The 25429-nt window shown below is 37.1% G+C and overlaps 2 protein-coding genes across 9 annotated transcripts in view; one reads left to right on the top strand and one right to left on the bottom strand.

The window, feature by feature from the left end:
• GNPDA2 (glucosamine-6-phosphate deaminase 2) overlaps positions 1-12241 on the top strand; it is a 32031-nt gene extending 19790 nt beyond the window's left edge. For 4 of the 6 annotated variants that reach the window (XM_039539869.1, XM_039539872.1, XM_039539870.1 and 1 more), the window contains one exon: positions 3930-4998. In XM_039539869.1, the coding sequence (XP_039395803.1) occupies positions 3930-3991 (62 nt within the window). In that variant the 3' untranslated portion in view covers positions 3992-4998. Of the gene's footprint in view, positions 1-3929; positions 4999-10968; positions 11113-11381; positions 11649-11915 lie in introns of those variants that run through there. The other 2 variants (XR_005598990.1, XR_005598991.1) reach the window with 2 other exon arrangements.
• Positions 6361-25429, bottom strand: part of GUF1 (GTP binding elongation factor GUF1) — a 40605-nt gene continuing 21536 nt past the window's right edge. For all 3 annotated transcript variants that reach the window (XM_039539866.1, XM_039539865.1, XM_039539867.1), the window contains 8 exons: positions 22813-22936; positions 21688-21820; positions 16205-16348; positions 14581-14714; positions 12036-12137; positions 9126-9245; positions 7866-7902; positions 6361-6961 (listed from right to left, as the gene is read on the bottom strand). In XM_039539866.1, coding sequence (XP_039395800.1) covers positions 6824-6961; positions 7866-7902; positions 9126-9245; positions 12036-12137; positions 14581-14714; positions 16205-16348; positions 21688-21820; positions 22813-22936 — 932 coding nt within the window. In that variant the 3' untranslated portion in view covers positions 6361-6823. The remainder of the gene's footprint in view (positions 6962-7865; positions 7903-9125; positions 9246-12035; positions 12138-14580; positions 14715-16204; positions 16349-21687; positions 21821-22812; positions 22937-25429) is intronic.

A 25429-nucleotide genomic window follows, 5' to 3' on the forward strand; every position in this document is an offset into this window, starting at 1 on the left:
CTACTATGTGTTTTCCATAACTGAATCTGCACTATGTAATCTAGTGAGATTCCTATGTTGGTTTTGTGTGTCAATAATTAGATCGAGTATATTTAGTTTAAAGCTTCTTTTCTTAGCACTAATTGCACTACCTTGTTTATGTTTGATCCTTAATGCACTCTCAATGAATGACTTTTAAAAATTATACTTATGATGTAAATTGCTGCTTAAAACAAAAGTTGTTTCACAGCAATTAGGTTTGTTGTATTCTCTTACTGATTAGGCTATGGATGTTGAGGATAGGAAATTAATGTAGTCATTTTCCCAGTGTTAATGTTATGATAGAAAGAAATTGAAGTTTATTTTTTGAACCTCTTTCTCTCCAGGGCATGAACACTTACTATTTTGAGGTGTCCATGAGATCTGGGATGCTGGCTTTTTAACTTTAATTGAAAGTATTTTTTTCTTCCAAACACACACTTCCATGGACATTGTCAACTTAAGAAAGGCCACACTTTGGGATTTCCAAAAGCCACTGGGTTTTCTTTTTACAATATCATTGGTAGCTCACTTCTTGACTTAAATTATGAGTATCTCACTGCTCTGTTATGTGTATATTTTGGCTATTTGTTGAAAAAGTAAATTTAGTGAATATCAGCATTGAACTTCTTTGAATGTAGTTTTTATCATTAGTGTTTGTAATCTAGAATTCTAGTCACGATTGCCTGGACATTCTGAATACTAAAACTGCTTCATTTGACTCAATGCACTAGTTAGCATAGCTCTTGATTAATAACCTTGTCACTTACAAACATATAAGCATTGTGTATATGAAAGTGTTCATACTTTTTCTTAATTACTCTGATCAGTTACACTATAATGTACTGCTTCTTTGTGTTTGTAACTTTTTGAAATATTCTTAATCATGTTAAATTTACAACCTCAACTTATACATGGGTAGACAGAGGTGGTTTTCTCACTTCAGGCCACAGAGGAAAGGCAGCGTTTTCCAGGATTAGTAATTAGGAGTTTCTGAATTCTGGTCTTCTGATTATTAACTCTTTTCAGGGCCTCAATAGATATGTTTCAAAAATGACTATCCTATTTGTTTCACTTACCTACCACTCTTTCACCATCTCCAACACTTTGAGTCATTTTTGTAAAATTTGGTTCTATACATCAAACTATAGCACAGTAACATCTGCATTATTGTTTACAGAGGTAGTCAATAGCAACTGGAGCAGCTAGTTCTAATGGTAGCCTCTCATCATCTTTTCACTCATTCATAACTTTCCAAAAATCTCACCTTTGGGGCCACAATCTTCCATACTTGATGGCTAATAATGTTTTTTTGAAAGTACATGGGTGGGGGGAAGGGGAACTTTTCATTTGCCTTGGTTGTAGAATGCAAAAAATTTATGTATGCCGAAAACAAATAACCAGACTCTTAATCCGGTTACAGCAAAAACAGTTGAACTGTGAACAGTGGCATATAAATAATCCTCATAGGAGTGGAGTGAATGCTTTAAGTTCTTAAACTTTTCAGAGCACGTTTAAAATGTGTACCATGTATAAACACAGAAAACTTGTGACTCTGTAGGGTACACTTTAGGAAAGAGGGACTGTGGTTGCCTGAACAACTCAGGAAGTGCATACTTTCCATAAGAGGTTAACAGGAAAGTAGACAGTCCAGTTGCTCTCTCTTCACTTGACCCTTATCCAACCCATCCAGTAACTTAAGCCTCTTCTCCTCCTCCAGGTAATGTTTTAAATGCATAATCATTTGAATCATCTGTTTCAAGTACCTTGGGCTTTGTGCCCCAGAATGGACTGGGACTTATAAAATTAGGAAACCTGAAATTCGTAACCAGGAAGTGGGTCTCCAGCTGATACCTCTTGGGAGGGTGATCCTGATGCTAAACTCTGCTGCCTCTGTGAAGAATGGATCTTCACTCTGCTCTCATCTAATAGGTGGAGCTTGTAAATATCAGACTTGTGCCTCTAAATCAGGGGTTCGGGACCCCTCAGGGGGTCGCAAGGCTATTACATGGGGGGGTCGTGAACTGTCAGCCTCCACCCCAAACCCTGCTTTGCCTTCAGCATTTATAATGGTATTAAATATATTAAAAAGTGTTTTTAATATATAATGGGGGGTCATACTCAGAGGCTTGCAATGTGAAAGAGGTCACCAGTACAAAAGTCTCAGAACCCCTGCTCTAAATGTGCTCTTCCTGAAATGCACATCTACTAATGGGAAAATTTAAATATGCTTCGTAAAAGCAGCAGTGCAGTACTTATCAAAAAATACTCTTTGTGCCTTCAGGAAACACAAATTGGGGCATATGCTCCCCCTCCCTCCTTTTTTTAAAACAGAAAATCAGGAAATCAAATGCAAAAAGTGTAGATGCATCTTTAAAGTATGGCTCCACTCTGAAGAACACACAGGGAACTTGTTGCCAGGAGATATTGTGAAGGATAAAACATATAACCACATTCAAAGAATTAGATAAGTTCATGGAGGATAGGTCCATCAATAACTATTAGCCAGGATGGTCAAGGATGCAGTGCCATGCTATAAGTGTCCCTAGCATCTTTGCCAGAAGTTGGGAGTGGATGACAGGGGATGGATCACTCAATGACTGCCTGTTCTGTTCATTCCCTCCGAAACACCTGGCATTGGTCACTTTTGGGAAGACAGGATATGGGTCTAGATAGACCATTAGTCTGACTCAGTGTGGCCATTCTTATGTTCTAAGAGTGGCTGTAAGTGTCATTGTGGATTTCTCTGTGTATCAAACATATGTAGTAACATATTCATACTTACATTTTTTTTTTAAACTGCTAGCCCTACAAATACAGCCTTGGCTCTGGGCTTGGCTTTTTCCACCTTTCACATCAGCACTAGTAATAAGGGTTCTTCAGAATAAGTAATATGCTTAGCTAAACCTGAGCAAGTCCACTATCCTCAGATAATGTGTCTAGGAGAATGTGTACAATCGTATATTGCCTTCATTAGGTTTGCACAGAAAGGACTGAAGTTTTGTAAACAATTCTCTTGATCAGGCACAAAATTGAACTGTATCTTTAATTTGATTTCCTAATTGTGCCAGTGCCAAAGTGTTAACACAAGTGAAAATTAGTAAAAATTGCACATTGATATTAAATGAATTGATGACCCTGAATGACATTAAATGAGCAGATGGTGCATAAGTAAGTTCTTCAATATGGTTCTTTTCCAAAGTAATCCATTATATAAGGTTACATACTTGAACATTAAAGGAAATACATATTACTGTTTCTGTAGCAACAGTTAATTGACCACTTCATATGCATGTAGTATGTTCTATTTGTGTATTCTTGATCTTTCAGATAATTGGTCTTTGTCTGAGAGTTTGATACCATAAGGTGTAGTAATAAACATCTTCGGCCAGTAATGTTAAAACAGTGTGTTATGAGCACATCAAAGTATTGTATAATCTTAATCCATAGTTTTTCATTGCCAGAAATTGAGACTCATGCAGCAATATTGTGCACTCTGTAACTTAGTCACAAATACATAGCTGCTTTTGTTAATCTTTATCAGTGTATACTTAAAATTAAATTGAAACAAGTCTTAAATAATGGACCTGCATGCATATCTGATAATTGATTACAGAATTGTTACATTCCCCATTCATGTCCCTATTCAGTTACTTCATATGTAGTACTGGTATAATGTCCATGAATAACACAGGAACAATATGTTGCTCCTTCTGCCTAACTGAATTAATATCTAGGTGCCAGTATAGAGTTGATTTTTCTTAAGTGCCCATTCTGCTTTTCTCTACTTCAATGCATAATATTAATGCATATACCTCTGTGAGGTTAAAAACAGCAAATAAACAATGTAGATAGAAAATGTGTGCTGATAACTAATGTAAAACTGGCACTGTTGCTTTTTCCCCCCCAAGGTTTAATGCATGTTCACAATAAACTTGTGGACCCGCTGTACAGTATGAAAGAAGAAAACTGAAGGAGGAATTGAAGAACTCCATGTGGGTAAACAGCAACATTTTTAGGTAGCAGACAAAGTTACTGCTATGCAATATGCTGAAACTGCTTAAAATGGAAAATCTTAAGTACTGTATTTTTTAAAAAATCCAGTATCTATACATTTACATTCCATCTCTATATGTTGTTGTATTGTGCATTTTGTTTTAATATTTTGTAGATGCGACTTCATTGGCTGCCACAGTAAGTAAACAAGAACAGAGTAAATGTAAATGGCAGTTACATATTATGAGAAATAAAAACAGAAGTGTATTCTTAGCACAGCAATGTACTGTTTGACTGTGTGGGAGAAAATTATATTTTAGCTTAAGCAAAATTCCGTGGCTCCACCAGTGCAAAATACACTAATTTTTTTGTGTCTCAATATAGGCAAAATGCTTTTGGGCTTTCACATGTCAAACATTATGGACTTGGAACAGATGCACAACTTTGGTTATGAAGTGCTCTGTTTATATCTAATACACATTGAACTTTTGCACTTTGGTTGCCTTAAATTAATCTTATACCAATAGCTTCTGGGCGTTTAAGTCCTACTGTACAATACTCGGGCAAATAAAAGTATGAAAACTGCCTAAAAATGTAGAGGACCCTCTCAAACAATTACAATAACTTATTCTTCAATTATGTGCATATTATACTTCTGCCATAGCACTTTTGTTACATGTTTCAAGTTTATTTAGGAATTTTGTATTTTGGTAATTATGAACTCTCTAGATAATGAATACATTCAATATGTTCCTTTTTGGAGATGAATAGCCTCGTTACAATAATTAATTAGTTGTGATCCAATCATTGTAAAGGGAGGTTAATTGTAGTAAGAATGCCTAAAAATCCAAATGGCTAGTATTGAAACAAGTCTGACTGTAAACAGAACCGCTTTGCATTGGAGATTGCCATAAATGTTGAACTGTTACTAAGAATGCCACTCTTTTCTACCGTTACTCCAAGTAAAGCTTAAATTCACAAAAACCTTACCATGTTTGTTTTGTTTTTGATGTGAACTGTAGTCTGAGAATAAACATTTCAGGTTTCAAAAACAGGTTTAGTGAAAGGGTAGCGTGCCTTTCTCTAGGTATCGGCAAAGCTAACTTATTGTGCCAGACCAGCTCCTTTATACCAGCAGTAAATTCCCTTTTAAAATATCCACTGAAAGAGATGGGCTGGATATGATTGTATGTTCCTCTTCATCTATTGTAATATTTAAAAAGTCTTGGCTTTCAAAATAGTAATTTTCTACAGGGGAAAAACTGAAATCGATTCTTTAGCCGTAAATGTAGATTTATAGTTGCATAGGCTTTGAGCAGTCTAGCAACTTCTTGTTAACTATAGTTATATAGAAACTAAATGCAAAAATAACCTTTCCTTTGCTGAACTGGCTGAAAAATCCTACTTTAACACTTCCAGAAAGACTTAAGTGTGATCCACCTTACACTGACCTGTGCGTGAGAGAGCTGAGGATTTTACATGCTTCAGATTGTTTTTTTGTGTAATTGCAGCATTCATCTACTACAAGGGTTCTCAGACATAGGGGGTTATGACTCCTTAAGAGGCTCACAAGGTTATTATGTGGGGGGGTCAAGAGCTGTCAGCCTCCACCCCCAAACCTTGCTTCACTGCCATCATTTATAATAGTGTGAAATATAAAATGTTTATAAGGGGGTGGGGGATGTCACACTCAGATGCTTGCTGGGTGAAGGGGGTCACCAATACAAAAGTTTGAGAACCACTGATCTACTAAAACTGGCCAAACAGCTGCTGGTTTATGCATACAGTTTTTCTAAAATTGCAGCCAGTGAAGACAAGTTGTACAAGGTTGTGAAAAGGATTAATTTCAATCCTCCTGCTGAGAATACTTCATCACAGTAATAGCAACATGATTGTTTTATAGTTATTATTGGGCCAACTGTCTGTTTAAGAGAGGAGCTGTGTTGGGGTGTATGATTTCCTCTCCTAATTGTCAGTTCCTAAATAACTGTATTTTACACTTGCTGATGGAGTAACCATCTAGCTTCTGTTTCACCAATGTGGAGCTGGTGTGCCCTTTTCCTTGTACTTACATAATCAATTATATTGCCCTGAACTTCAAAGAATGTACTTCCAGAAATTTGAGATCCAATATGCACCATCTATTACAGGGGTCAGCAACCTTTCAGAAGTGGTGTGCCGAGTCTTCATTTATTCACTCTAAAAATAAGGTTTCACATGCCAGCAATACATTTTAACGTTTTTAGAAGGTCTCTTTCTATAAGTCTAATATATAACTAAACTGTTGTTGTGTATGTGAAGTAAATAAGGTTTTTAAAATACTTAAGCTTCATTTAAAATTAGATTAAAATGCAGAGCCCCCGGACCGGTGGCCAGGACCCAGGCAGTGTGAGTGCCATTGAAAATCAGCTCGTGTGCTGCCTTCAGCACGTGTGCCATAGATTGCCTACCCCTGATCTATTTGTTGTGTGGAGAGTTAGAAAAGTAAGCTGGGGGTTGGCTACACCTGCAGTGCCTTGAAGCAAGCTCCTCCTGGGACTGGATTCCATTTCACCCACAATCATTCTAGTTGAATTTCATTGTATACATTACAAATTAGTGTATGGTAATAAAATCTGAAATGTAGACTTCAAGTACATTCTTCCAATTAAAATTCATTCCTCATATAGCTGTAACCAGCCGTACAAAATTAAATACGACAAGTCACACAAACATACCCCCAGCAATATGTTATACATTAACCTCATCCTGCCATTTGCCCAGCAAAAGTTAGATAGAAGCATCAGAGTTGGAGAGTTTTGGTCTCCAATTATTTTTCAGATTGTCTCTTTAGAACACTTATAAAGGCATCTTTTGGCACTTCCACATTGCCAATTTTCCTCATCTTTTTCTTTCCTTCTGCTTGCCTCTTCAAAAGCTTCATTTTCCGTGTAATATCTCCACCATACTATTAAAAAGGAAAGATGTGTTAACTTGGTATATTGTATAGATAGTACAGTGTAAAAAACATTAAGAGCTATGCTATACAGTATCAGTAGCTATTTAGCCATCAGTTTTTGAAAAGACTAATTATATTAGATGTAACCTAAGGTCAATCTAACTCCCATCACTCATGCTAAATTACCAATATTTAAGAGGGAGAAGAGGAGCCAGTGAACAACCTGTAATTTAACCATTTACACAGGCAGGAGCTGGTTTCTTCCATTATCTCATTTGTCACATGAGCCTGTCAAGAGAGGCTACATTGGTTTGATATCTACCATGACTAAGGAAAGTAAAGGGTTCTTCTGTAACTCATCGTGTCCTCAGACCTCTGACAAGCATAATCAATTTTTTCTGTAATTCTCTCTAGTTCTGTGAACAGTAAGCACTACATTCTTTAATCTTTATTATCTTGGTTGAGCAATGAAAAAGCCAAAGTCAAGCCTACTCACAACCAGTCTATACAGGGAAACTCACTCACCCAAGTCATTTGGGAAAGACTGGGGGATAGTGAATCTGAGACTGTTAGGTATATAGTAGACATGCAGCTTTGAAGAAAAAAAAAACCTGTCAATTTCTCTAAACCACTGTGTAAATATAGTGCAAGCAGACACAATAGAATTGGGAAAATTGTATTTTAGAATGAAAATCTAAAAAACATAATTGTATAAATAAGAGGACCTTGTCACTAGAGCTTGAACATGAGAGGGACAAGTGAGCCAGAGAAGAGCAAAGTACAAAAATGAAACTGTGGTATGGAGAGGGTCATGGGAGAATAAAGAGATGGACCATACCCCCCTAGCTGGGCCACTGAAAGTGTCTATATTCAAATATCAGAAATCCCCCCCCAAAAATTGAAAAATACCTACACATTTTGCCAGAACATTCTTTCTGTAAGCTTTCACTCTGTAAGAGAGAAGATATACTATCTGTATACATCAGTACAGTACATTTCCAACATATGAGCCCTAATATACTCCAAGAAGTAGCTGGTACTAACCCAAATCTATGTTTTTGAGGTAGTTTTTCTAGGATGCTTGGGTATTGTTACACAAATCACCAGTGTTTCTTTTAAAATCCTCTAATCCAAGTCAGCTAGGAGGCTAAGCCTCAAACTTTCAGATATTTTTGAATTCTGGAAGCATTCACTAAAGGGTATATATAAAATAACTAGCACAATACAATCCCTTTTCTAGTTAACGATCTTACCTGTGACTTATTTCAAATTGATTTTAACACTCAAAAGTTTACAATACTGTTACTAAACAAAAAATAGAACCTAATGGAGCCAGTGGCACAGTGTTATTGTAAATGAATGGATAACAATGCCCTACCATCTGTATGATTAGCTTATTAAATGTGTGCTATGATTCTTACTATTCATACATTTTAGCATATATTACAGCAGTGGTTCTCAATCTATTTCCACTTGGGACCCAAAAGCCACCCAGGGTTACTTACTACTACCCAAATCCCACAGTCCTTTGCAGCAACAAAAGCTGACTGCACTGGGGTCACGCCAAGAAACCACGGTTGGTTTGGAGTGGAAGTACTGTAGGTGCTAGCAGGGAACAGCTGGCTTGCAGAGCCTGCATTAGACTTCCCTTGGAGTGAGTATGTGGAAACAACTGCCGTTGCTCAGTCCGTGAGGTCCTAGTGTTCACCACGTATTCAGCACGGTGACCTGATTTTGTTGGTGGAAGACTATTCTACCTGTCCCAGAAATCACGCTCTTGTGATTTACTGTGCTCGATCCATTAAGAAACATTTTCTTATCTGGATTTATACTGAATAAAATTACAATATGACAATTATTTCTTCAACTTCATTGACATCAAAAGAATATTAGATTCAAATCTGAAGATCAAATATTTGTTTTATTCTGGGAGACCAGTACTATATAAATGAGAGAAAAATGTAGGCCACAACAAGTAATTTTCCTACTGGCTGCAAATGAGGGGCAGTACCTCCTGCTGTTTCCCCCTAAACAGGCTAGATTTTTACAACAAAAGCTGTTTGTTTATGGCTGCGGGGACGAATTTTAAAAATATTTAGGTAAATAAGAAACATTTCCTCATCACAATATCTTAAAAAGATAGCTAAAGCCAGGAAAAAAAGATGTAACTTACGTTTCTCTTGCAATGACTTTGCTGCCAAGAGCAGCCTGGATAGCTATTTCAAACAACTGTCTAGGAATAGCATCTTTTAAACGTTCACACATGGCTTTGCCAACAGCATATGCTTTGTCTCTGAAAGGGAAATTTACTATTATTTTCTGAGAGAATAAACTTAAGAGAATTATCATTAACGGTTTTCTAGACAGTAAGTATTGTTCCTAAAAAGGGTCTATTTCCCTATTAAAATCAAAGATATTCTGATCATAGCATAATACTCTATCCAAGGTGAGGAGAGAGACTATCGCACCTGCAATCTATCAGCTCATACAAGATAATATGATTACATTAACAAAGCACTTTTCAAATAATCTTCAGTAATTAAATGTGTAGACTGTTATAAAACATGTATCATATTGAACCCAAATAACTTTAGTATAGTTCAGAGCATTTTGATGTAAGGTATACAAATTGAGAATTCTAGTCCTTTTTTGACTTCCTCAAATCCCTGGACTCTACATTAAAAATTAATAATGCTGTTATAGCAAAGAGAATGTGTCTGGCTAGCCTGAGGGTATGTTTGGAAGAAATTCAACTTGTTTCAGTGGTTTGAGATGGGAGGATTTTATTTGTGGAAGGTAAGAAGTGTGGGTGATAGTGTGTTGAAGGGGAACACATTTTTTGGGCGAGGTGGAAAACTTCAATTGGCATGCTTGTACATTTTTTAAAAAATGTATAGCTCAAACTTTGGCTAGGAGTTTAATAAACTGAAATAAAAGGGCTGCCTCTATGGATTGAGGCATAATCCAGACACAGCTTTAAGAATATTATAATTTCAGTAGTTATTTCTTAGATTTTTATAAGGGGAGGGGGATTTTTATCTATTAGAGGTTTAATAGGTTAGTACAGTTCTCTCAAACATTTACTCACAAAACAGTTACATTCAGAAACATTTTTAAATGTTTCTCTTAACTTATTAGTAGACATTACCTAAAGGCATTCTGCATTAGCACATATTTCAGATTTTGAAGGCATGAAATGACAAGAGATAGCAAATTTACACTGAAAAGCTCCAAAAAGGCTAGAAAACAAAGGTACGTGTTGACAGTTTTGTTATGGTCTGAAAACAAAGAAAAATAATTTTATATTGTCCTGTATCAAAACATTTTATAGCAAGCACTAGCTGAAAATATATGCTTTAGAGTTTGATACTGTAAATAGCAACATTTGGGCTTCCCTTTATCTGTACAATAGATAGCTGCAATTTAACGCTATATACATAAGATGTGGATAGGTATGTATATTTATCATAGGAGATGCTGGTAGCAATCCCCGTATTTAGGTTACCTAACACTTTCCATTATAATATATGCAATCTAGTTACAGCGTGCGGAGAGAGATTGAAAAGATGCAGCGATAAGGGGAAATGATACTGAGTGGGATTTAAGTGTCAGTTTTAGGCTAACAGAAACAATGATTTCAAGGTTAGTTCTGATGAAAGGAAGCAGTTCAGGAGTGAGTTCCCAAATAAACAGAGAAGTGCGTGTTTAAAAGCAATAATCAACTATAAAGAGATGCAGGCAAGAGATAAAATGCCAAATTTTTAGGAACAGTGTGAACAAGTGGGGAAATGAGTAGGAATAGGTTTAATGTGAGAGACTAGGGAACCCAAGGAAAATTCTGAAAGCCAGAAGATTAAATCAGAGAGCTGATTGCAAGGATGAATGAAACAATCTTCCTGGAGCAAGACAGTTTGGCTTTGTTATTCTGACCCTCTGAAGTTAAGAAATCAAAGAATTTAGGAAAGACTGTAGTTTGTCATAACAGAAAATAACTAAAGTGTAAATATGAATTTCAGCAACTGCAAATTAAAGTTCAGACATCCTGGAAGAAAGAGAAAAAAAAGAAGAGGAGAATTAAGGACACTACTAAAGATAGTAGTTGGAAGAACAAGTGGAAAGTTATAAAGACTCCATCAGAAATGACAGCAGCAAATAGAAAGGTAGGATTCCACCAAGCAATGCAGAAATCTGGAAACACCAGCTTCCTTGTTGTAATTACATTTAAGAAACCTGGTTCATTAATATAGAACTTAGTACAGTAAATGTTATTTTCTGAAATAATGGGGATGTTTCTGCCTCCATTTTCTAAATGTGTACCCTATATGCGACCACCTATTTTCCCAGTATTCTGTGACCTCTCTTCTCACCTTTGAGGCCTTCAAACTTTTTCATTTTCCAAGTCTCATTGGTGAATTTACTCCCCTCACAGCTCAAGACCCAACAAAAGGTCAAATGTGAGAGAGACTATCTTAAAAAGAGGACAGAGACTCAACATGAGGAACACAACCAAAACATCATGTACTGCAGGAAGTTGCACCAAGATGCCTGACTTTACAATTTATACATTCCTCTGCAACTTCAAAATGCTGCATCTAATGTCTCGTTACAGAATTAAACTGAGATAATATTAAATGTACATGACATTGACGTAATCTGGAGCATGAAACAACTGAAAACTTTCAATTGTGTGCCTTTCGTAAGTTTGTTGAAAATAAGGGAATCAATCCTCTCCACAAGATCTGCCCCCCCTCCTTTTTTCAGTCTTTGCCCTATTTTAAGCTCTCTTCAAATGATTAACATTTTTTTCCTTAATGTGAACCTTTTGCTTATAGGCAATTACCCTATCCTCCTTTTAACTTCTGCTTCCTATTTTTCTAGTTAAGAATTTGAATCTCTTTCTAAAATCACAAATATGTGATTCTTAATTCTCTCCTAATTATAAAACATCTCTCTTCCTTTGCAGATCATTCTTGAAGGTGGTTGAATGATGAAATCCTCATTGCTCTTTCACCAATATATGCTGAAAATATAAAGAAGAAACCTTTTCATTCACTGATTGGGATGCTCCAGTTAATCTACTTACTTGTGTACAACAGTTCCCAATTCTTCAACAGAGTTCCCATTTAAAAGAATATCCATTTTGACAAGGTCTGCTGCCTGGTATCCTGCATCTTCATAATCAAAACTAAAAGGGGAAGAAAAAAAGTCAACTTCAACCTTGTAATTGATACTACATTCTCTACTCCAGGAATCTTTTAGGCTTTTAGCATTTGTTTTGTATACACATTTTAATAAAACACTTGTATTATCTTTACAGGAGGGTACTGCCATTTTTAACTGTATTTTAGTAAATCCGTTCTCTCTCCAAAACTGAATTATTAGTACACTGTCAGCAAAAAATTGCTCTAAAACGCAGGCAGGCAGGCAGCACACTTTCTTTTAGCTACTCAGCAGCGGTTTGTCAGGACCCACCATCCCCACTGGATTCTCTAGAAGCCACTCAGGGATACCAGATTCTTTCCCACCAAGCCAACATGACAGCAGCAGCGTGAGGAGCTTCTTTGGACCAACCTTAAAGCCTCAGCTCTTGAAGCTTCCCCTCCAAGTCGCTGCAGCAGAGTCTTTATACATTCTGATGTCATGAGAATCGTAAACCTCAAAACAAACTCTGAACTGGTTTTTATATGCACTCCATTTGACTAATCGGTTGCTCTCCTCCTACTCCTTTCCAGTTCCAATGCTCAATTTGCTGCCAGACCTCCCCCTCTCTCTCCCTCCCTCCCCCGCCCCAGCCATCACGCTTCTCCCCATCTCTCGCCTTCATTTCCACCCCCCAACACACCTCTTTTTAATCACCTCCCTCAATCCTCCTCTGGCTCTCCTTCCCCTTCATTTTTCTTTCTATCCACCCTCTCCCATTCCGTTTTCTTTCTTCCTACCAGTTCAGCCACACAATACACAGAAAAAAAAACCCAACACCCAATCATAATCCTATATTCATAAAACATATTTAAGGACAAAAACAAAAACCTCACCACAACATGCAGAACCACCAATCTTGCAATCCTGTCACTGTAAATCAAAGAGTTCTCTCTTGCTACCCATTGAATTATATGAACTCTGATTAAACTGCAATCTTTTTAGGCAGGGAACTGTTATACTTATGCCAGTAAAGTGTCTAACACAACTGTGGATATTAAAAAGTAAATCATGAGACCAGTATCAAAGCATAATGCATCTTACTACCAAATCTCCTGAGATCAGATTTCAATAATAAGAGGCACGCAGTGTTTGTTGGCTTAAATCCCATCTATCTAGCAACATATTCCTTTCAGCTAAACTCCCAAAGGCTGCTGGTAAGTATCTGCATATTTTTATAGCTACCAGATGTAAAGATTATTTTACCTGAAGGAACAAAATTTCATCTCAATATGCAGAAAATTATTTGCTTAATTCCCAGAACAAAGTTGAGAATATACCCCTTCATCTGGGTTTCAGACTTGTATTAATGAATTAACATTTTGAAAGGTTTCCTTTTCACACTGGAAAGAAGAACTAATGAATAAAAGTACATTATCAAGGGTCCCTTTGACAAGTAGATAATGCTAGTTCTCACCTTACAGTACACTGGACACTTGCACAATGTACAGCTGGCAAGGGGATAGTTATATATCACAGTAAATTTTGTTAACTGATTTCTAAGCTGACTGCCACTGATTTTTATAACATAACCTGATTTATTAGGCTGGGATTTTCAAATCCCTGCCTGCAGGTCTAACTTAATGAAGAACTGATAACAGGAAATTCCATTCCCAATAATGATCACAGTACCCAAAATGGGTGGAAACTACTGCACTTCCACCTTATACAAGGTTTCTCTCTACAATGTGTGCGTCATTTAGCCATTGCTATTTCAGAACTGGTATACAAGAAAAGTGAATGTCAGGAATCTATGTCAGGTTTCTTTTGTTCTATTTCCATTTCTGTTAGTGATGTACAGTATGGCTGTGCCTCTATGCCTCAGTTTGCTCATCTGCAAAATGGGTTTAATATCTTCCTATTCCACAGGAATGTTCTACAGCTTCTATGAAAGAAGCTGTTTTAGAATTTTATTAACATTAGATTTTAATAATTTTATTTCTAACATTGTTATACATTGCCCTCACTAAGTATGCAAAATATTCATAGCGCACACACACATAATATTATAAACAGACAGACAATTCAAGATCTCCTAAATTTCACAAAATCTTATTTTTGGTGAAACATTCAACATCTACTGGTAACCTTCTTCCCACCCCCATTTTTTTTTTTTTAAGCTTTCCGGTAGCAGTCTGAGCAAAGATGTATTTGTTTAATCAAACATGAACAAAACAGTCAGTTTATCCAATCCTTCAGTGTTGTATCCCTTGTCCTTGCCATATCCCCATCCCCACCATCTGTCATCCATTTCTCTGTTATGTTTAATCTACATTGTAAACTCCTTGAGGAAATGCTATTACACATGGATATGCTTCCCTGAATACAGCGTTTAAAGATAATGAGCTGAGCACTTACTTCCCATTTGTGCCTTTGAATATCTCACCCAAAATTCTTAAACTGTATTTTGAAAAAGAAAAAAAACTTACCTAGCATATCCAGAAGAGAGTGATTTCAGAGCATCATAAAAATCCACCACAATTTCATTCAGTGGGAATATATATTTCAGCATAACCCTGTGCTCATCAATGTACATCATGTCCCTCTGAACAGCCCTGCGAGTCTAATAAATATGACACTTTAAAAGAATAAACTCCTCAGTAGAAAAATCTCACAACACAAATACAGAACAAACAGGCAAATATGGGGCTACTAGTACACAGAGAGGTTTTGGCAACAAGCCCTCAGACAGTTTGAGTATTTTTTTTTTAATTAGTTTTGTTTAGATTCCCAGAATTCATTGAGAATTACAGCATCATAATTCAAGAAGTGGCCATTTTTGGACTAATGGTCTAGAGATCCATCCCATGCATATATTTCCTGATGCCTCTTGCCTCATCACTGAAAATCTTAAGAGCTTCTGCTCCTGCTCCCTAATTTCCTAATCTTGCAAGCAGTTCTTCGTGAGTGGGCTTTACACCTACAGGCAACCCCAATAAAGTCAAGGTTCTTAGACACGGGGGAGCTACCCATGCAGGGGGTTTGTAGGATCAGGGCCCAACTCCTTTCAATAGTCTTATTTTTATGTATTTATTTTACTATGCAATGTCTTCATCCCATATATACTTTGGGCACTAATGTAACAGACATAGTAGTATACTATCCTGAATTATGTATACTGTAATTTTGTATACTACAGAGCATTTTGTGACAAAGTTTGTATATACAAAACCATGTAAAATACTGCATTTAGGAACAGTGTTTTCTTTATTTTTAATGTACCCATATTTTTTTAAAAAAGCAAGTAAAATATTGCAAATGCACAGGGGGAAGTGTTTGGGTAAAGAATTAAGCTTTTAAAATGTGTACTGCAGATGTAATCAAGGAAAACAAACAAACAATCTGTTTTCTACCAGAATGGGATTATTTGAATCAATGACTACACTTTCCATCATCCTGCTTTGTTCCACATCTGTACATGGCACAGTCAGGTAAAGCATACTATATCTACAACACTTGTCAGAGAGACAAGAAACTGCAAAACTCCCCAAGTTAAGCAAGAGAAACTGCTGTTATTCAGGTCCGTGGATAGAAATTATGTTTCATTAAATTACTCCTACATATGCTGTACCTAATACCACCAGCATCTCCCATTGGTGATTCCCCTCCTTAATAGTGAAACAAACTACCAAAATCCCCTCTCTTTTAAGAGCTGGAGCAATTGTTCAAAAAGACTCTCTGGGGTTGAGCCTGAGCAGCCATCTTTCACTGGATGATCTTGTATGCAGTGTTGTAGCCGTGTTCATCACAGGACATTAGAGATGCAAAGTGGGTGAGGTAGTATCTTTTATTGGACCAACTTCTGATGGTGAGAGAGAGAAAGTTTCGAGCTACACAGAGCTCTTCTTCAGAAGTTAGTCCAATAAAAGATATTATCTCTCTAGATGACCTTATAATTCAGAAAAGTGATGTCTCTCATACCTGACCATTTTAAATCTTGATTTTATTGAGAGAGTATTATTACTAAACATTCCTATGGTGCCCATTGCTGTGGTATCTAGATACCACATGTGGTTTAACAGTGCAATCACAAAACTAAAATTCTATACAAACCTGACACAGAGTTATTATTTTTCCAATATAATCATCGGGTGTTATGATAGTCCCCAAAACGGTTGGTTCCAAATATTCTGATACTGAAGATTTATCAGGAAACTCAGCAGGGTTGATAACAGTAATCTCCTCTTTTCCGTACTCCTACAAAAGGAAAGACCAAATCAAGAACTTGCTTCCACAAGAGTCCCTTTACAAGTACTTCTACTGAACTTTATTCTCTGACCACTGATTAGAGGAAAGACATTTCTGGAAATTTATTTATGAAAATAAGAATATTTGCATTATTATTTCTTGTTTCATAAGTTTGTGATGTTCATTAAGTATAAGGAAGCAGCAACATTAGAATGTTAAGCTACCTTTGAAACCTCATGTATTAATGATTGTCTGGTACAGTAAGGCAGGTAACTATGTCCAATATCAAGTAGATTAAAACACAAAATTTTACCTCTATCTTACTATTGTGCCAAATGTAGTGGACCAAAATACAGTGTTTACTTTTTAAAAAATAGGCATCATGACTGTGATCCCAATTCTGCAAGCATTTCTCACACAAAACTCCCAGAATCAAGCCCTTTGTCAACAGAAAGTTAAATCAATGTTTATTTTGAATCAATAAAGCATTGTTGCAGAGCATCTATAACCTCTCTTCAAAATGTTGTGGTGGCTTACAATAGACTAATGTATCATTTTTGTTCATTCTGGTTAATTTAAAATACACTGAAAGTAAAGGGGAAGGATAATCAGTGCTCAATTTTTCAATTTATTAAATTGAGTTAGTTTTAATTGTAAAAAAATCTACAGGGGTGTTACAATGGATGAAAAATTATCACATAAAACACAGACTCGTAGACTTTAAGGTCAGAAGAGACTATCATTATCATCTACTCTGACCTCCATATATATAAATGACTTTTTATACTGCGCTTACGAATATCACTAGGTCCCACCCTATGTGTCAGTGGGAGTATTTCTACAAGACTTTTCCCATTTAAAATACATGAAAAAGGGGGGAAAGTGTCACAAAATTCCATGTTGTGAGATTATATAAATTTTATTGCAATTGTTTGGGGAAACACTTGTGGGTAATGTGATTATCCCAAATTCGTGGCAAATACGATTTTAAAGCACTACTGGACATCGCATTTCAGTCAAAGACATAAAAGTAATTGAATGGCATATTTTTAAATGTCAGCCATCTAAATTAGTATGTTTAGATACTGAACTGAAAAACTGATTTATCAATTCGGAAGTATAGGAATAAAATACAATGTAATTAAAATCTTCTAAATACCATACAGTCTTGTGTACCGTCAATGGTTATTATAATATGAATGTTAGATTAAAGGAGCAGCTGAAATGTAAGAGCACTGTACCTCCGCAAAAAATGGTTTTAAAAGCCGTTCTTGTTTTCACTATGAAAATTCATGCACTGTCCAGGCATAATGTAGAAAGATTATTATGAATACCAATGAAGAAGAATTTCACACAAAAACTACATTAAAAGACCATTAAGGCTGAAAGATGATCAGTGAATAAAGCATTTGCTCAATATTTATTTTTTAATCCTCGTTGTTCAATATGAGGTCCCCACACTGAAAAAGGGCACTTTCATTATTCACTACATATTGACTAAATTCTGCAACAAGTAGGAGGCAAGAGTCTCAAATGCTGAGTTACAGATTAATGCTTTACACTATTTGACTGATGGGATTCCAGACTTTTAGATGGTATAAAGATTTGGTTCTGGTTTTAAACAATTTGAGATAGCAGCCACCAAAATCAGTTCAAAATTGAAGTTGCTGGGAAAAGGCAAGATCATACTCAGAACATGTTATTTTTAAGCTAGATATCTTGACCTAGTAAGCTAAGAAATTAATGGTACATTTTCAAGCTGTCCAGCACTGTATAGCATTCATTTTTTATAGCCCTAATGGTTTGCAAGACAATGGACCTGAAATCAGTCAATAGTCTCATCACTCCAGGAGTGTTATTTTATCATTGGTCTTACAAGCTGTGGACTTCAGGCCAAACTTAACTTTTAATCCTTATGACCTGCACTTTTCTGAAACAGTCACCCTTCAATAGAGGGGTTGTGTGTTATCTAAAAGGATGCATAGAACCACATGGACTATGATAAGAAATTGCTTCATGGCATGACTGTATTTCTCCCCTCACTTTGAACTCCAGTGAATGCCAATTTTAGTCACTTTCAGGAAAGTGAGAAGAGATGGAATCCCATTGTATGCTATGTTTGTGCTGAACTGTAACTGAAAGGCTACAGCTCAGAAGAAAATGCAATTTCTATATTTTGCATAATTGTATTGCTAGAACCATTATTTGTGGAACCCATGATGAGGTGTACTGAAAAGTAAATTGCTCTCATGGAACAGGTACCCACTAATTTTAAATTAAAGTCAATGGAAAATGTATGAGTTCTTGAGCGGCACGCTGCAGAAGTCCTTCACTTTACACGAGATAGCACTAAACTCATGAACAACTGAAAAATTTGCCATTTTATTCTTGACTGTATTCCAATTAAAATAATTTCGCTCTGTGTCTCGTGCCAAAACAAAATTATACAGATGAATCACAAGAGTCTTTTCATAGTTCAATTCAAATCTTGTTACAGCTTTTTGGGAGAGAAAAATGTGGGAAATATTGTCACTGGGAGGAACTGCTATCCGTATAATATCAGTCTCTCAGCACTAAGATCCAAAGTCACTTAGAGACAATCTCCCACAGGCAGCACAATGTAAACTTAATTATATAAAAATGTTATTTTGAGTGCTGGATTTCATAGCCTGAAATTAGGAAGTGCCAGAATTAAAGTTACCTGTCTGTGCAACACTAATTCTGCCCTCTTGTGCAGATGCATTATAATATGGCTCTTGAGTTACATGAGCACAAATTATGTTTTCCCATTTTACAGACATCTTAGCTGAGTAGATAGATTTGGAAAATTTTTTATAAACAGTGTGACTGAATGGCCAGCCTGACACTAGGATCCTGCCATATCAGAGACCTATATTCTAACCCCAGTTTGTGTAAACTCTCAATGGATAGGAGGCATTGTTCAATAATAAGGATTTTGAAGGGCACAAATCAGTAGAACAAGCAAGACTTGAGCTCATGTCTCTTTGGTTCCCACCAGCAATTGGTGCAGAATCTATATCATCGGTGTCCCAGTAATGTTCTGTGTGTGGCACGTGAGCACACATGCCGTGCCCACGGAATTAATATATATATATATATTTTGTCTGTGAAGGAGTTAAGGTTGCTACCCACAAAAATGCCAGACACAAAGCCACAAAAGCAAGAAAATGCAAAGTAAAGCCACAGACTAGGAGAAATAGCTCAAACACCTTCACTTTTGACCTAATATGAATAGCTTGCCCCTCCCACCCACAAGCACACTATTTACCATTACCACAACTAGTGTAATACCACATGCCACACATTGCAGCCTTAATTCTGCCCTGTTTGCCCCCCTTCTGCACACATCCCTTTTCCAGATGTTTTCTCCAACACTAGCAGTTGTGGATGTTTGGTATGTTTAGAGAGTAGTTTAGCAAGGAGCAGTGTATGCTGAAGGGTGGATAAAGGGAGTCTGGAAGGTTGGCATCTGTAAATGAACAGTTACAGTTGTGATGTGTGGTCTATAATGGTAATTGTGATAATGTACCTGTGGGCGCAAGGATAAATGATATGTACTGTTAGGCGGCTTAACTTTTTGTTTCCTTGCTTCTATGGGTTTGTACAGGCATGTTAGGTGTGTAGCAACCCTAACTGCTTCCAAACAAAGTCTGTGTATTACCTGCCTTGTTTTGTTAAGCTCAGTTGGAAGTTGACACTGGATGAAGGGGTAGACATGTGGGGGGCAAAAGTGCAGGGGAGAGAATCCTTTATCTGTCAGCAGCTCCACAGGAACGCTTCTCTGTTGCAGTACAAAATCTAACAGAAGAGCATGTCTCCATGTGGAGAAGGTTTTTCCTCATCAATCAGGTTTGCATGCATCCATTCCCACGGATAAGGTTTGCATGCCCCCACAGACATGATTATGGAGTTATGATGAGGCACTAGGGCTGTCGAGTAATTGCAGTTAACTCACGTGATAACTCAAAAAAGTAATCATGATTAATCGCACTGTTAAACAATAGAATACCAATTGAAATGTATTAAATGTTTTTGGATATTTTTCCACATTTTCAAATATGCTGATTTCAATTACAACACAGAATACAAAGTGTACAGTGGTCACTTTATATTATTTTTTATTACAAATATTTGTACTGTAAGAATGATAAACAAAAGAAATAGTATTTCAATTCACCTCATACAAGTACTGTAGTGCCAATCTCTATCATGAAACCGTAACTTACAAATGTAGATTTTTGTTACATAACTGCATTAAAAAACAAAACAATGTAAAACTTTAGCTCCTACAAGTCCACCCACTCCTACTTCTTGTTCAGCCAATCGCTAAGACAAACAAGTTTGTTTACATTTATGGGAGTCACTGCTGCCCGCTTATTTACAATGCCACCTGAAAGTGAGAACAGGCGTTCGCATGGTATGTTTGTAGCCAGCATTGCAAAGTATTTACGTGCCAGATGCACTAAAAATTCGTATGTCCCTTCATGCTTCAACCACCATTCCAGAGGACATGCATCCATGCTGATGATGGGTCCTGCTTGTAACGATCCACAACAAGTGACATTGTAAACAAGAAGCATTATCTCCTTCAAATGTAAACAAACTTGTTTGTCTGTGATTGGCTGAACAAGAAGTAGGTCTGAGTGGACTTCTAGGCTCTAAAATTTTACATGTAAGTTCAACTGTCACGGTAAAGAGATTGCACTACAGTACTTGTATTAGATGAACTGAAAAATACTATTTATTTTGTTTTTTTACAATGCAAATATCTGTAATGAAAATATAACCTGAGCACTGTACACGTTGTATTCTGTGTTGTAATTGAAATCAATATAGCTGAAAATGTAGAAAACATCCAAAAATATTTAAATAAATGATATTCTATTATTGTTTAACAGAACGATTAATCGCTATTAATTTTTTTAATCGCTTGACAGCCCTACCAGACACATATAGAGCATGCAGGGTTTTCACAGCAAGACAAATGCAGGGCATAAATGGCAATTTTCAAGAGCTCATAACTCAACAAATTCCGTACACATGCACATGGAGCCAGCAAAAAGACTCCCCTTGTTCCCAGGACTATCCCCCTGCCAAATTTCATTGCTGTGCTGCAAGCTACAGAGACACTAGAGTTCTTGGGGGGGAAAAGAAAGAACCCACAGCCTGAAGATTTTTTCTAATGTATAGTGCTAAGGAACCTAAACAAGGGAGAGAATGCTGCTGCTTCACCTATAAGAAGATACTGATCTACAATTTATTTTACTGGTTTAGAAAATGTTTCAGGCTGATGTTCATTTCAAGCTCCTGTAAATAAATTAAAATACCTTTATCAATTTTGCTGAGGAAAGAACAGCCTTATATGGAACAGTGGGTGCAGTCAAAATGACAGATGCATTGTATTCTTGCTCCAAGCGCTGATTAAAAACTTCCAGATGTAGAAGACCAAGAAACCCCAACCTGAAAAAAAATTGGTATTCAAAATGTGCACTGTATTCCTATGGTATTATTTTACATTATTAATACAGTACTAGGAGACTAAATGATTTGGCAATGTCAAGCATGGTAAAGGCAATCCTTAATCCTGACTATGACTAATGACACCTGTGCTCTTTGACTCCAGGATAGAGCTGAGCAAATAATTGTCATTTGTGGTTTGGCCAGCAAAGGGGGTGGGGAGAAGAGGGGACCAAAAAAAACCCCAAAATTTTGTTTGCGTCTGGAATTTGTCAGCAAATCAAAAAATAGTTTCATTCCAGGAAGCTTCAGAACAGCATGTGAGAGCGAGTGAGAGAGAGAATGAACGTGGTCTCTTATAACCTTTAACCCAGTGGTTAGGGCACTTGCCTGAGATGTGGGAGAGACTGGTTTCAATCCCCACCCTGGAGCAGGGCATCTCCACCCACCCTGATGAGTATGCTAACCACCAGGCTATAGGCAATTCTAGAATGGGTTGCTCTCAATTTCTCCTGTTCTATTTTGTATAAATACTCATTGCGCCAGAGAGCAAAAACGGCTCTATAGCCTGGCAATTATGGCACTCATCTGGGTGGTAGGTAAAGTAGGTCAGTGATGTGGATTTAAATCTCCTCTATACCCAATTGTGTTATAACCCTTAGACCAGTGGTTAGTGAGACAGAGAGAGAGAGAGAGAGAGAGACACCCCCCTTCCTTCCCCTCCCTAAAAAACTGAACTTTTTCATAAATCCACTATTCATCTGAGAAATTTCTCCCACATCTACTCCAGGGCTTCTCTTGAAGAAAGACTGCCAATCAAGACAAATTGTGTGCTGTACAGGAATATGGACTAGAAATAAGATCAAGTACTCACTTTAGGCCTAATATCAATTAGAATGAAAATCCCCAGAAATAAAAGACCTCTACCATCAACAAGTCCCCATATATATTAAAAGACACTTCCTAAAATTAAAGTGTAGTAATTGTAGTCTCACCTCCATCCAGCTCCTAAGGCAAGGCTGCTATCCCGATGAATAGTTACACTGGAATCATTTAGTGTCAGTTTTTCTATAGCACTTTTCAGGTTGTTGTATTCCGACTGGTCTACCGGGTACATTCCTGTAGAAACACATTACGCTGTTCACATTCAATCAAACTTGTCATGATAAAGAACCTGATCTAGCTGAACCAGTTAACCCTTTTGAGCCATTTAGCTACATCTTGACAGAGTTTATCTTTCATTTAAATCCCTAAATATAAGTAATGTAATTAATAGGGAATACCTTTCTTCCATTCCAATTCACCTGTCCTACAGAAATACACATCCCATATGAAAGAGTTAAAAAGAATTGAATGTCCAGAGATGGTCATATTCTTAGAAATTCACCATGATGAGGTGAATACATTTCAATGCAACTTTAAAGTTTTAGAATTACTTCAGATAGAGCGGTGGTTCTCAAACTTTTGTACTGGTGACCCCTTTCACATAGCAAGCCTGAGTGCGACTCCCCTTATAAATTAAAAACACATTTTAATATATTTAACACCATTATAAATGCTGGAGGCAAAGTGGTATTTGGGGTGGAGGCTGACAGCTCGCAACCCCCCATGTAATAATCTCGCAACTCCCTGAGGGGTCCCGACCACAGTTTGAGAACCCTTGAGATAGAAATATAATGAAAAATTGTTACAATTCAAACTCGACAAATAAGATTACTCTATGGGAAACTGAATGGCTCTGAAAGGTACACCCACACATTTTTGGCCTATTAACACATTTGCAGCATTTCTGGAGGGCATCTATCAATTATAAGGGATTAATACTCAAATACATCCCAAGCAATAAAACAACATCTGTAGTTTTAAATAACTCCCGCTGTAACCTGCCCTACACATATAATTTATACACCACATAAACAGAATTAATGCCTTTCGATGAAACGCTCCTTCCAAATACATGTGCAGCACAAAAAGCAAGAAAGTAATGTGCCACATCAAATCATTAAAAGTGAAAACATTTAAATAGTGAAACTGTCAGAGTGACAAACAGTTCACATAATTAGTGCTAGTTACAGGATCTGTTGTGACTCTATGACACAGCCATGTCTTGGTAACAGTGTAGATTGCTCTGCACCAAGAAGCTCCCCTCCTGGACACAGGTTACCTCCTGGAGTTCTCTCAGTGTAGAGGATATCTTAGCACTACTATCCTCCTCAATGGTATTGGTGCTGGTACAGGTCTGAAGGACAGTGCAGAGGAGTGAAAATAACACGGCCCACCCTCTCTGGTGCACACTGCCAGGCTGAACATGGCAGAAGTACCACTGTACTACTTTCTCCATTTACCTGCACATGCAATCTGGGCCATAAGTGTTTACTGTATTTTCCAATTAGAGCTTTATAGGAAGTATTCATAATCAGATTTCATAAAGCAGAGTCATGTCTTCTAAAGAATGTTTATGTTAAATGTGCTTGCTAATATTCCTTAATGAGGGAGCTTAGTCTGGCCAGATTTAAAAGCCAGTTACTAACAAACACTGGAGCAGTGAACAGTATCTAGGAACAGAAAACAATGATGGCTACTGAGGCTCCTTCTGAGGAGTGGAGAGGAAAGATGGTTAGATGCAGAAGCTGGGGGACGTACATCATCCTTGAGGGAGTATCTGGTGGAAGCTACTTATGTGTGAAATGTCACTTGACAGAGCTCATGGCAGAGAGGATCTAATGATTAGAGATGAAGCTGGAGATGATGATGGAATTTAGAAGGGGATTTGAAGGTATAATGCAGAAGAGGACAGAGAAGGTGGTACAGCAACTAAAGATCTGTGGACAACTGCCAAACAAAAGGAACTAAAGGGAGGACTGCCAGATCCATGGAAAAATGTAACCATAAAGACAAACCAGAGGAAGAGACCACCTAGAAGTGGTGAAATTGAGTCGAGTAACAGTTTTGCTGCACTGGAGAATGACAATTAAAAACAGGCAGAAGATGTGGAGGCAAGAAAGAAAAGAAAGGAAACCAGTTCCTGCAGAAAAGAGGAAGAGATGATGGATCTGAGCCTAAGGAAAATGGAGGATAACATGCAAGTATTCATACTATTATCAGGAACAGACAGGTCTATGTGATCAGGGTCCCTATACTCAGAAGAATTGACAGGCCTATAATCCAGAGAACAGAAGAGCGTGCTATGTCCCAGAAGCCAGGATACAATATGTGGCTGTGAGTTGAAGAGGATCCTGATAAAAGTGGGTAAAAATCCACTAGCTGTACTGCAAGTCAAGATGAAGGACGCTGCTAGATTCTCATCGAAATAGATCAAGTATGACTATGCTCAGCTGAGTAAGATGCTAAAAGAAGTTTAAGCTCAGGTGATTTTCAGTGGAATACTTCTGGTCCCTAGAGAAGGAGGGAGAAGGCATGAGAAGACAATTAAGATCAACAAATAGCTCAAGGATTGTTGCAACAAGGAATGTTTTGGGATGATCTACTATTGGGATGCATTTAGGGAAACAAGACTTTTCTCAACTAATGAACTCCACTTGAGTACCTGGGTTTAAATTAGATGTGGGAAGAAGGTTGGGAGAGACTTGTAAAATCTCCATGCCTGGCATC

This window comes from Mauremys reevesii, linkage group 5 (assembly GCF_016161935.1).
Source record: "Mauremys reevesii isolate NIE-2019 linkage group 5, ASM1616193v1, whole genome shotgun sequence".
Lineage (NCBI taxonomy): Eukaryota > Metazoa > Chordata > Testudines > Geoemydidae > Mauremys > Mauremys reevesii.